Source organism: Corapipo altera, unplaced genomic scaffold (genome assembly GCF_003945725.1).
Source record: "Corapipo altera isolate COAL_440 unplaced genomic scaffold, ASM394572v1 44, whole genome shotgun sequence".
Taxonomy (NCBI): Eukaryota; Metazoa; Chordata; class Aves; order Passeriformes; family Pipridae; genus Corapipo; species Corapipo altera.
In genome coordinates this window covers 15,784,620-15,796,888 of record NW_020884880.1, presented here as the reverse complement: position 1 = coordinate 15,796,888, position 12,269 = coordinate 15,784,620, and the positions used below count along the sequence as shown (strand labels likewise).

Genomic DNA, 12,269 nt, shown 5'->3' with positions numbered 1-12,269 from the left:
TTTTTCCCAGGTATGTGCGTGTTTTTTTTTTTTTTGGTTTTGGAATAGTTGTTTGGGGGCTGGAAGGAGGGGTTGCAAACAGACAGAAAGAAGCAAAAATGTGTAATGAGAAACTGAAATTGTGTGTTGCTCTGGTTTTGTGTGACACTACTAAATAAGAGGGCCCATTGTGTTTAAATTGCTTATAACTTTTCCTAAAGAAAATACTAATTTCCTCTTTTACATGATCTTGCGTCTCAAAAGGGGATTGTCACACTGCATCAAGAACTGTGTCTGCAGGGCAACTTATTTGCTGACAGGAACGAAACCACAACTGTAACAATGTGTATTGATGGAGTAAGAGTAAGTTCAATGATATTTATTTACACTACTGTAAAAACTGCACAGATTTTATAGGCCAGCTATTCTGAGAAACAAAAGTTACATAATCTTCAAAGGAGTGGGAAAGGACATCATAGACTATAGTTTCTGTCACAATCCATGAGAATTTCCCAAGTTTGAAATCAGCTTGCCACACCACATCCAAGCTGTACCAAATAAAATCAAGAACTCAGGAGTAGCTGTAAGAAAGAAGTGTAGCAGATATGAAATGCTGATTTATCAGGATTCAGAATACCATTTATTTTATTGTTAATAAGGTATCGTGTAGCTGATTTTTTTTTCCTCCCATCATAAAGCAGTGTTTAACCAAGGTTCAGCACTCCATGCTCAGTGTGGAGAGACATGAGCACATGGAAGATCCACCTTCCCTCAGTGCCGGGCTGAGCTCAGCCACGCTGGTCCTATGCTTCACCGCCTCAGAGAGCACCCTCACAGAGCATCAGCTACCCTTATCCATGGGATTTTGGAACAGGTTTTTTCACCCACTAAGTGTTCGAAAGCATGTTTAACCCTGCGGCTTTTACAGTATTTCCACTTCAACATGCAACAGCAGGATTCAGGAGCACTTCACAAGAAGCACGCTCCAGTAAGAGCGAGAAAGGCTCATCCTGCTACTGCTGCAACAACAATCAACTGCTAGAAATAAAATATCCAAGATTAACGATTTTTATCCCCTGGTCTTGCTGTTCAATAATCATAGAATCATAGAATCAGCTGGGTTGGAAAGGATCTTCGAGATCATCAGGTCCAACCCTTGATCCACTACCACCGTGGTTCCTAGACCATGGCACTAAGTGCCACATCCAGTCTCTTTTTAAAAATCTCCAGAGACGGAGAATCCACCACTTCCCTGGGCAGCCCATTCCAACGTCTGACCACCCTCTCTGTAAAGAAATTCTTTCTAATATCTAACCTAAATCTTTCCTGGCACGACTTGAGACCATGCCCTCTTGTCTTGCTGATAGTTGCCTGGGAAAAGAGACAACCCCCACCTGGCTACAACCTCCTTTCAGGTAGTTGTAGAGAGTGATAAGGTCTCCCCTGAGCCTCCTCTTCTCCAGGCTGAACAACCCCAGCTCCCTCAGCCTCTCCTCATAGCACTTGTCCTCCAGTCCCTTCACCAGCCTAGTTGCCCTCCTCTGGACCTGCTCCAGCACCTCAATGTCCTTCCTGAACTGAGGGCCCCAGAACTGGGCACAGTACTACAGCTGTGGCCTCACCAGCGCTGAGTTCAGGGGAGGCCCGCGCCTCCAGCCGCGTGGCTGTTCCCCAGGCTCCGCCGGGCACGGGCGGGGCCGTGTACGCGCGGCGCGCGCGCTGTGACGCGGCTCTCGGGACGCGCCAATGGGAGGCGGCGGCGGCGGGGTTTGAACGGCGCGTGGGGGTGTCCGGGCGCGCGCTTCCGGAGGTGCCGCGGCGGAGCCCCCCGGGCCGAGCCGTCCGCCTGCGGGGCCGGGCCCAGAGTCGTAGTGCGGGGACACAGAGATCCGGGCACAGCCGCCGGTCCTTCTGCGGGCCTTGCCGCCTCCGCCGGGGGCTCAGGCGCCCGCGGCCAGTCGGCAGTCGGTTCCCGGCGGCGCCCCCGCCTCCCCGAGCAGGTACGGCTCGGGGTAGTGGGGACGCTCTTGTCTGCGGGGTTAAGGGGAGCGGGGGGCTGGGAGAAACCCCCATGGCCCGGGATGCCCCGCGATGCCGGTGTTTAGAAGCCCTCGGCGCGGCCGTGGTCGCAGTGTTTTGCAGGTCAGACAATGCAGCGGCCGCGCTGCAGAAATTGTGGTAAAAATGGGCCCAGCTGCGGGTCTTTCTGTAGTTGCGCGACTCTGCTCTGTGTGTGTGTGTGTGTGTACGTCCGCTTAAAACTACCGCAAGCTTTACTCGTGTGTCTCCGTCTTTTTTCTTTTTGCGCTGGGTTCTTCATGGGTTCTTCACCCTTTCTGTTTTTAAAGGTAGAAGATGACAGAATACTCGAGGAAGTCCTTCAAGGACAGTCTGAGAGGCATAAAACAGCGTATGAGAGAGAAAAGATATCAGAAATGGGCAAGGCTGGGTAAAACTATCGAGTTCTCCACCGTAAAGGCCAAAAGAGCAAGTAAGATGCTTAAATATCTTAATATTTGTAATGTATTTGTTTTCTTTTAAAAACCAGTTAAAACGCTCACTATTCTGTTGCAGCCAACAGCTCCTGCAAAATGAAGATCATTCAAGCAAACAACAGAGATCTAGCTCTGTCTTTGCAAGAAGAAAAGCTCAAACTGAGGGAAGCCGAAGCTACCATTCTTCAGTTAAGGAAAGATTATCTCAATTTGAAGGCTCAGATGTTTGACTTGCAAAGAAATCAAAGGTTCCAGCAAGAACAACGACTTGTGGAGGTATTTTTAATAATAACTTTATGAGTTGGTGAAGCTAAGTATCAGAATCTGAACCAATCCACTGACAGATATGTTTACAATCTTAAATGTTTTGTAAAAAATTAACTCAGTATATGCACCAAGTTTTTTTAGTGTTTTCACCTAACCTAGTGTGGTGGTTTGGACACCATGACACCTGGTAATTAACTATTTTTTTGTTGTTGTTGCTACTCTTTCTTATTCACTTAAAATCTATCTTCTGTGAAATTTATGGGGTTTTTATCACGTGTGAAGGCACCTGACAAAAGGTTTCTTCTTTTAGTTATCTTGTAATGCCAATAAGAAGCTTGTAGTTGATACTAGAGTATGACAGTAACAATTACTGTCCTTCTTTTGTCCATTAGAATCAACTGTCAGCCTTGAATGAGATAATTTCCAAAGTCTCTCAGAATTTACTGGACTCAATTGATCTCCTTGGCCCAGCAAAGAATTTGTGTTCCATAGACATGGTAAATACCTTTTCCTCTTGAGGAGCAGGACTTCTTTCAATTATTCCCCTCACTCGTTCCGCCATAGATGCACATAGTTTTGAGATTCAAGCCTTAGTTTAGAGGATGGACTAGTCCTACAGTTCCCAGTATGCTGCAGGGTGCACACCTTGGGGGTGTGTCATTACACTGTGAGTGGAACTGAGGCTCTGATGGAAGGTGGTTGGGGCACTCTGATTTTCTGGGGTTTTGTGCACAGCTCTTTTCCCTGTCCGCTCTTTATAGGATTGGGCTTGTGATGTGTGTGCTGACATGCAGAAGCTCAGTAGGTGAGATCCCACAGCACTTGGTGTTAACCACCCAGAAAGATAAAGATCCAAGGGCCTCTTTGGTCCTTCACTGGGTAACTTGGCTGTTGTCTAAAATTTGTAGATGGTGCAAGCTTGTTTTAGTTATTTAGTCACAGTAAGATTTATTTTGTTGACAGAATCAAAGAGTGCATTCTTCAGGTCCTGGAAACAGTTGCTGCAGTGTCACAGGACCAATAGGTTCAACGTAAGTATATTTTATCAATGCTATGTTTATGTTTGAAAACTGTTACAGTAAGTTTAATTTTCTGACTGGTAAAAAGGGAAGAAACCCCATGTAATTAAATTGTTCCTTGTCATAAAATATATTGCTGTCCAGCAAATACTGTGTTTGGTATTTTCTCTAGAAGGCCTCTGCAGTGTGCTTATGGAGATGATCCAGTGCTTCCAAGTAGGACAGAAGACAGTAGTGATAGAAATTCTTGGTCAAAGACCTGTGTGGAATCTGACAGTGACATTTCCTTAACCAAAATAATTCCAAACAAAGGTAACTGAATCAAAGTATCAAACACTGCTCATTTCTGAATTAGGAAAAAAAGTGTGAGTACAAGTTTAAAATGTAACTGCTGCTTTTGAAGGAACTGACAGGTAACTTTCTACTTACTGTCATAAGGGGGAGATATTAATGCTTGCAACTGGTAAAATGTTTGAATGAAGATGCCCAGCAAAATCAGGAGGAATTTGAAAATTTTTTTTCTTCCCTATACCTGCAATCCAGTTTCATTAACTACCAAACAGTTCAACCAAATAAAATCACTGTTAGACATGCATTAGCATTTATGAAAGCAATAAAAATTTGTTAACAAAGCAAACCACTCAGGGGAAAAAATGACCTGTAGATAACCTTTCCAAAAGGAACAGTTTAGAGGAAAATACTAATGCCGCATGCCTAATTGCTTTCTGCATGGAAGCTGTATTAAACTCGATTTCCAAATCCTAGTGTATACAAACCTGTGGAGAAAACCCGAAGACTAGTCTGAATTTTTGACAGTTTTGGAATTTCTTGCACAAAACCTTAACATGATGTTACTGTTAACTTTAATATGACATTTTCTCTTTGATTATAAGGATGGACTTTTGATATCCGTCTGGACAACACAGAATCAGAACTGCAAAACATTTCTTCAAATGGAAAGGCTGGATTTGGTAGTGTGTTACCAAAAAATGTGTCCACCAGACGTTGCTTTTCAAAGATGAGAAACCTCAATGGAATTTGCACTGGTGTCTTGGACCACTCAGAAGCACCTGATTCAATAGAAGAACTTTCTGAAGAGAAAGAAATTAGGCTTGAGGAAAGTCTAGAGGAGTGTGCTACGGACAATGTAAATGCAGCTATTTCTCACTTGAATGAAAGCAAGGTAGATTCAGAGCACGTGTTGAGGCCCAGAAATTCTGAAACTGCACAGTTCAACTTAAAACATAATTCTAATCTTAAACAACTTGAGTGTAAAAGCAGACAAAACTCTCAAGGAAGGAAAGAGAAGCGCCAGAAGAGAGTACTGAAACAGCCTAAAAATACTTCCCAACAAGGACCAGGAAAACAGGATAAAGAGGCTTCCAAAAAAAAGCTGAATTTCTTGGGTGGCATCAGTGATGCTTATGACTTTCATTTGGAAGAGGGTGTCCATGTTACACCTTTTCGACAAAACAAGGTGAATGACAGAGATACTGCTGTGGATGACACAGAAGACTCAGATGCAACTGATTCCATCGAGTCAAGCGATACTGAAGATGATTTAGACGACAGTCTCTATGAGCCTTACAAATCAAAGAAAAGGCGAAGTTCAGCAGACAATAATGTTACATCGCCAATCCATCCAAGGCCAAGGTCTAAAAGATGTTTGGCACAGTGTGAGCAGAAATTCTGTCGTGAAGAAGAGACTGAAAACAACAAATCAAGTGACAAGTCTATTAGTAAGTGCAGAAAGTGTTCTGGAATTGGCTTTGTTTCCTTGGAAGATAACATCGTTTAAGCGGTTAAGGCTTTTATATTTTAGGGGTTTTATTCAATAACAGCAAACAGAATAATCTTATAGGAATGGTTAGATTTGTTCTGTCTGCCTTTTATTTTCACTTGGCAGATATTTAGAATTAAAGATATGTTTTTAAGAAATTGGCCAGCAAATTAATATTTTGCTATAGCTATGTTAACGATACATTAAAACTGGAAAAAGTGAGCAAGATATAAATTGAGAGAGAAGTGGAATAATAAATGACACTTTGCCTGGCCCTGCTCAGTGTTATTTACTTTTACAAATTAAAATCCTGAATATGTGTTTATCCTCTTAGGTATTATAAAGTGCAAAAATGGAGATGATAGTGACAGCTGAGAGTTAGTTCAGATCTTGTATGTTCACTGACATTTTCTTTTAAGCTGACTTGTGTGAATGATCTGAAGTGTGCCTAATTTCTTCACAGGGCAGCCTTCTGAGCCACCTCGTGGGCATCTCTGTGATGTTACCAATACCACTGCATTGCTCCCCAGCACTGGGGATGCAGCACCTGTCCCAGAAGGAGAAAGACCACAGTCTCCAAAACGCAAGCGAAGCTGTACTGCTACCGTGAGCTATAAAGAACCAAGTATTGCAGGGTAGGTATCTTTACTTTCCAATTTAAAATAAAGTTCATGATATTCCATCCACTGGAGGATTTGAGAGGCTTATTTAAATTTTGAAAATAAGTCCTTTAACAAAAGAGCTTATTCAAAGAGATCTGGAGTTAATAATACAGCCTAGTTCATGTGAAACGGAACTTACTAGCTAAAAGTTGTTGTTTTAAGTGATGTAGGGAGCAGAACTCAGGTTTTGCTTTTTTTTCTTTTTTTTTTTTTTTTTCCTAAGCAGGAAGCTCAGGAGAGGAGATCCATTTACAGATACACAGTTCCTGACGTCTCCAATTTTCAAGATGAAGAAAAAATGCTAAATGATGTTCTCCTAAGAATGAATCTCTGAAAAAAGACAATGAGAAATTGGTTACCTGTTATTTGAGATTTTCAGCAAAACCATGCTCGTGCCATGAGGAAAGGAAATCTTTCATCCAAATTGCTGTTTCTCAATACCTTATATAAGTATGTGAATATTTGTGTATCTAATATTAAGGGTATCAGATTAAGGAGGTATAAATTTCATCTAGTGACTTGTTTTTAATGATACGGATCGATTACTTTTATAACTCTTCAAGCTCTTTTTGACTGGATCTGGGAGTGTATGAGAAATCTGATGGATAAGACGCTGAAAGTCATGTTATGACTTGTAGTCAGTAAGGCTGAACTTTAGGCACTTGAGATGTTTTGTGCAGGGAGTCTTTTTAATAACAGTTTTTGTACAGATGTTGTTTATGTGGTGGTTGTAGTTTCATATTGAATCTTTATAATAAATGTCTTAGTGTTTGGAAGCAGCTCAGAGCGGGTTGGTGGTTTTTTTTGCAGTTTCCTTATGTGCTCCAAGGGCAGTAACGTCAGCAGTGGGCATTAGAGGCTTATGCGCTCTGTCCCCGTCTCACGTGGTGGCATAAGCACTGTTTAGAAGCATGATTGCAGTTGTAGTTTGATTCTGTAGCTGCAACTTTCAAAAGCAGCAACTTAGGCTTGGTTGGTCCTGCTATGAGTGCAAGCTAGAATCAACTTAACCAGACAGAAACAAAGCAAATTTCTCCATGGAGGTTGGTGAAGAGGGCTCTGCTTTGGTGCAATGTAAAGCAAACTATTAGTCTCAGCTGTTCTGGGACTATCATAATAATTTATTAATTTATAATAATTTTGTCCCTGCTTTGCCAAGTGCCTTTTGCAGAAGAAGAGCTGCCCCATCTGAGCTGGTGCTATTTGGTGCCACAACCGGCTGCATGTGAGAACACTGTTATCAACTGTCCAGCACACAAACTGCTTTTTCTTTGCTTGAGAAACACTTAAGTATTAACTGATACATGAATAACCCAATGAAAGCTACATTCCAAATAAATAATGGGAAAGTACAAAAATACAGGCTCTTCATTTGCTTTGCAAGTGTCTGCCTCACCTGTCCCATCTAAACAGGTGCAAAATCTCTCCCTTTCTGTAATAAAAATGAATAGTGTTAATTATTATTTTACTTTTAACTTCTTACATGTTTCTCTCAACAGTAGTAATACTAGCTGCAGCTACTGAGTGTTTGAAAACAGTTGTTCAGAACACAGCCTTTGGATGTTTGTACTGAAACTTTACCTTTGTATCCTTAAATTCTAGCCCTGGGCATTACCATCTTCAGTCTGGAATTCTAGTACTAGAGGAACTTCAGTAGAATGATTGAACTTCAGGTGCTCTTTCAGCAAACAAATCTGTAACAGCTGTTTATCAGGGGCAGTAAAAGAACAGCATGATTGCAGAGCAGCCCAAGGCAGGTACACTGGGTCTGGGTTTTTTGTGGGTTTTTTTAACTGGATTGAGTGCATTTGAAGAATTGAAGTGATGAAACTGTGTAGGGAAGGAACCAGTCCAGATTACCTAATCTCTACTGCTATCTGTAGAAGTGTTCAGGAAAACAAATGAGTCTCTTTTGACCACCCTCTGAATAGTGCACTTTTACATGATGTGACACAGGACCAAAATTTGAGTGGATGGGAAACCAAAAAACCTCTTCCTATTCTCTAATAACCTGTCAGGTACCAGACAGGTGCAAGGTTTATTTATGGCATGCAAAGTAAGTGACCATCTCAGTAACATCATGGTGACAGTACAAGCTCAACATGGACTGCTACATATATTGTGTCTTGTGAGTAAAGGGGTCTCATAGGCAAATATAAGCAAATAGTATAAGCATGCATTGAGGTGAAAAAATCAAAACTTGGGAACAGCTAAGTCAAGGAAGTGTTGAAGAGATGGGAATAACAGCACTGTATCTCAATGTAGAGCTGGGAATGGTACTTGGACTGGTCACAGCTCAGCTTATCCTGACAGCACTCTTGTAGATCCATTGTGCTCCCTTGTGAGATTGCTTCACTGTGTACATTTGTACCACAAATACTCAATGAAAAAAAGAGACCAAACTAAGTAGGGTTTTGTACATATATAATTTAAAACTATTCTGTACCAGTACAATATATTAATTTGACAAATGTAAAGTTCATCAGCTGTTAAAGCATTTGCAAAACCACATATTCTACCATAACTTTATTGCACAGTATCTAAGAAAATATTAATTCTTAAATTAGAAAACACATGTTTCAATATAGAAGAGACAATCTGATTGAAAGACAATAAGAAAATCTACTCTGAAAATAAAAAAAAAATTCACAGGATACCAAGCTTAACATGTGCATCTGTAGGCCCAATCTACAAAACAGGTTTATAGCGTCCTGTTCTGGCTATTAAAAAAAAAATACTCACTGTACCTTTGTTATAGATCTCAATGTAGGTCAGACTAATCTCATACAAAAGAGGATGGCAAGTCCAGCGTTAACATTTCGAATACCTTGGGTACCACATTTGCTACTACCGGGTAGTTCCTGACAACTACTTGCTGAATTGACTTGTGATCTAACACTGCACAGGCATTTTGCAGGAATAGACTCTTTGACACAGTACAGGACTGGGTTTTTTTTCAGTCTTATAGCTATTGAATTTTACCAGTGTAACATCTGTAAATATAAAACATCAAGAATGGAAGTTAAATCTGATTTTCACAAAAGCAATTATAATTTACAGTTACAAACTCCAATTAGAAAACATAAGGGACAGGGTTTTGGCCTGTACTGATCTCCATTAAGGAGTTAGGTGTACCCCTTAAATGTAGTGTAAGCAGCAAAATACGTATATATACACATATATTATATATATATATATATATGTGTGCTCTACTTGAAGATATACTAACATGAGTTGTAAAATGTTAATATGTTCCTGGGTCTAAATAATTACAGTTAATAAGCATTTACAATAAAGCTTGGTAGAAAATCCAGTTTATCATGGAGCCAAGTATCTAAGCTCAAAGCTGTCCTATGTTGACTTCTTTTGTGTACAATAGTCTTATCTCTGCTGAATAATCTAAAGAATTTAACAGTGAAGAGTAGTAAGTAGGGTGGATCACGAAGTGCATCAAAACCTTAACTCTACTAAACCAAATGAAATTGTCCAGTAGATGAGAAGTAGTCTTTAAAGTTATTTTGGGTACTTATGTCCTGCATAAGCCAAGTCACTATGACATTAAACAGCTAGCCAGATTTGGTTGTTTTTAAAAGAGTGGTTATGAGATTACAATTTGCAGGTAAAATATTTATCAAAACTGAAAACTAATAGAAAAACTTGCATCTATCAAAGTTTACAGGCAGTCCTTTCTCAGAACTGACTGTTCTCTCACAGCTTTTCAACCAGCTGTTTCTTTTAAAAAATAATATCTTATAAAAAGATTCTACAAAGAAACAAGTGTTTCAGAACACCCCCCCAAATGTTGTTTTCCCTTACAATTTTCTTTTTTACTGGAAAAAAAATAATAAAACTATATCAAATAGGTACTGCATTAGGTAAGCTATAACATCTGTTGTCTGGGAATTTTCTTCATCTTCCCAAATATGTGCAACTTCCCCCATGTTTGTGGGGTTTCTGAGGCTGTAGCTGATAAACGTATTAGGAACATACGGTAATCGGCACACAAAAGAAATTGTCTGTAATTAAATACATTATAAAGCATTTTAATAAAATAATTTCTGTAACATCAGTATAATACATGTTTTCAAAACTAAAAGGGTTTTTAAAAGTGCTAAGTATTAAACAGAAGTTTCTTGAAAGTCCCACAACTCATATATAGAACGGCTTCCCCTGCCCATAATGTAGGCACGCTATTTGGTTGTAAAAAAGACAGTGTCATTTGTCAATTAATCCAGCTTCTTTAATTTTTGTGTAGAAGAATTTCTCCAGTATATTGGCACATTTGTAGTATTCACTCTCGGGGGGGTTGTACTCTCTGCAGTTTGTAAAGACTCGCTGCAAGTCTGCCATGAATAATTTCTTAGACACGTAGTACCTGTTCTTGAGTCGCTCACTCATTGTTTTGAGATCTGTACAGAAGAAAAACAGATTAACAGCATTTGATTCAAATAGTTTTTGTATGCAATATCCCTTTAGACTGATTTGCCATTTAACATGAACTGGCAAAGCTAGGATTTGGAATGGAAATTGCCTTCATCTAAGGCATGGTCCATTTTTTAGCTTCAAAAGCAGCTGAACTGCTGGAACTAAGCAATATTTCACTGTAAGGATGAATTTATGTAGAGTTTATTTTTATTTCTTTAAAACATTAAAGCATAATTTCTTTTCTGTGCTCAGATCTCTGAGTTTTTCATGGGTACTAGGTGTCCCTAACGCTCTTCTAACTGCTCTGTGAGGCAAACTGTTCTCAGCTCTGCTGGAGGAGGCATTAGGAGTATAGGCAAAGAATTCAAACATCACAAAACACATATGTTAACCTAAAATCCTCACTGCTGTGTGAACACAGCAGAGAAGAGACATTGGTCTATACTACAAGCAGTACTTGCAGCTTTGAAAAAAAAGATTAAATTTGTTCTACACTCTACATATATTTTTATTACCTCTTAAGAGTTTATAGTTATGTTTTCTTTTCAAGAGTCATGTGAGAACAAATCTCTCCTGCTTTCAGAGCATCATGCAAAACATTTACTTACAGAACATTCTTTAAGTGTTCTCCTTTATACGAAAATCAGTCATCCAAAAAATATGTAAATCATCTCAGTGTTCTCCAGACAGTTGCTTTACCAGTCATTCTCATCAGGCATTTAAAAATTTTGTCTATATTACAAGTGTTCTAGGAGTGAGTACAGGAATAGAAGTAGTGGGAGGTGTGCTGGATGCCGTGGCTTTTCTCACCTCTGGTGCTCTAATAACTATTTTTTTTAGCAACGCTTGAGCCAGGCTTCAGCAGCACCTTTTTGAAACTGTAACAGAAGCAGCTGAAATGGGTCAACAAGTATTGCAAGGACAGCAGAGACCAAAGACCACCAATGCAAAGTAATCAAACTTTTTAACATCAGATTTAAAAATATAGGGGGGGGGGGTGTTGGTATACTTTTGGGGGGTTTGCTGGTAGTTTTTGGATTGGTTTTAAGGGAGACTTGAATTTGTTAAAAAAGAGGAAAACCCATCAAACTGACAAGATGGGATTATTTAAGAAAAGTTTGATGGATGCTCTCAAATACCTTTTCCAATGATACACAACTTGCCATTCAATAGTTTTGTACAATATTTTGTAAAAGTAAAGGCTCATTCAGCTCTCATTAAGTCTGAAATTCAGGTGCCTACATCTAAACTGGATATCCATAGTCTAATTATAGTACCCAGCTGAGAAGGCTGTTCAGTTTACCCTAAAGCCAACATTGCCTAGCTGGTGAGTTAAGTAAGATGTTCTCCTCTGACTACAGTGGAAGTTTGGTTCCATCTGTCACTCAGCCACACAACTTTTGTATGGCAGATTAAAAGGAAGAAAACCCCAAAGTATTGCTTGAAAGAGCACCTGAAGAGCACTTAAAACTGAGGTAGAAAAGCATTTACACATGAGAACTGACCTTAGGAGGTAGCCAAAAACTCTACAGCCATAACTCTCAAATACTGTACAATTTAGTCTGTATGCAAACATAAAGGCAATTGTTATATCTTGTCTGAGCAACTTTTTATAGTATCAGCACGCTGGCAGGGAGAGCAG

General features: G+C 39.8%; 2 protein-coding genes across 4 annotated transcripts in view; one reads left to right on the top strand and one right to left on the bottom strand.

Annotated features, from left to right (window-relative positions):
* The first annotated feature begins 1,835 nt into the window (after window positions 1-1,835).
* SGO1 (shugoshin 1) lies at window positions 1,836-6,981 on the top strand. Of its 2 annotated transcripts, none has more exons than XM_027639317.1 (9): window positions 1,836-1,979; window positions 2,328-2,470; window positions 2,554-2,750; window positions 3,134-3,238; window positions 3,705-3,772; window positions 3,936-4,072; window positions 4,654-5,499; window positions 6,004-6,175; window positions 6,429-6,981. In XM_027639317.1, the coding sequence occupies exons 2-9, from the start codon at window positions 2,335-2,337 to the stop codon at window positions 6,505-6,507; spliced, it is 1,740 nt and encodes a 579-aa protein (XP_027495118.1). In that variant the 5' UTR covers window positions 1,836-1,979; window positions 2,328-2,334; the 3' UTR covers window positions 6,508-6,981. The 2 variants fall into 2 exon arrangements, with proteins under 2 accessions (XP_027495118.1, XP_027495117.1); XM_027639316.1 differs by having other exon boundaries at window positions 1,856-1,979; window positions 3,933-4,072.
* A 1,628-nt stretch (window positions 6,982-8,609) lies between these two features.
* Window positions 8,610-12,269, bottom strand: part of KAT2B (lysine acetyltransferase 2B) — a 28,481-nt gene continuing 24,821 nt past the window's right edge. For both annotated transcript variants that reach the window (XM_027639311.1, XM_027639312.1), the window contains one exon: window positions 8,610-10,611. In XM_027639311.1, the coding sequence (XP_027495112.1) occupies window positions 10,418-10,611 (194 nt within the window). In that variant the 3' untranslated portion in view covers window positions 8,610-10,417. The remainder of the gene's footprint in view (window positions 10,612-12,269) is intronic.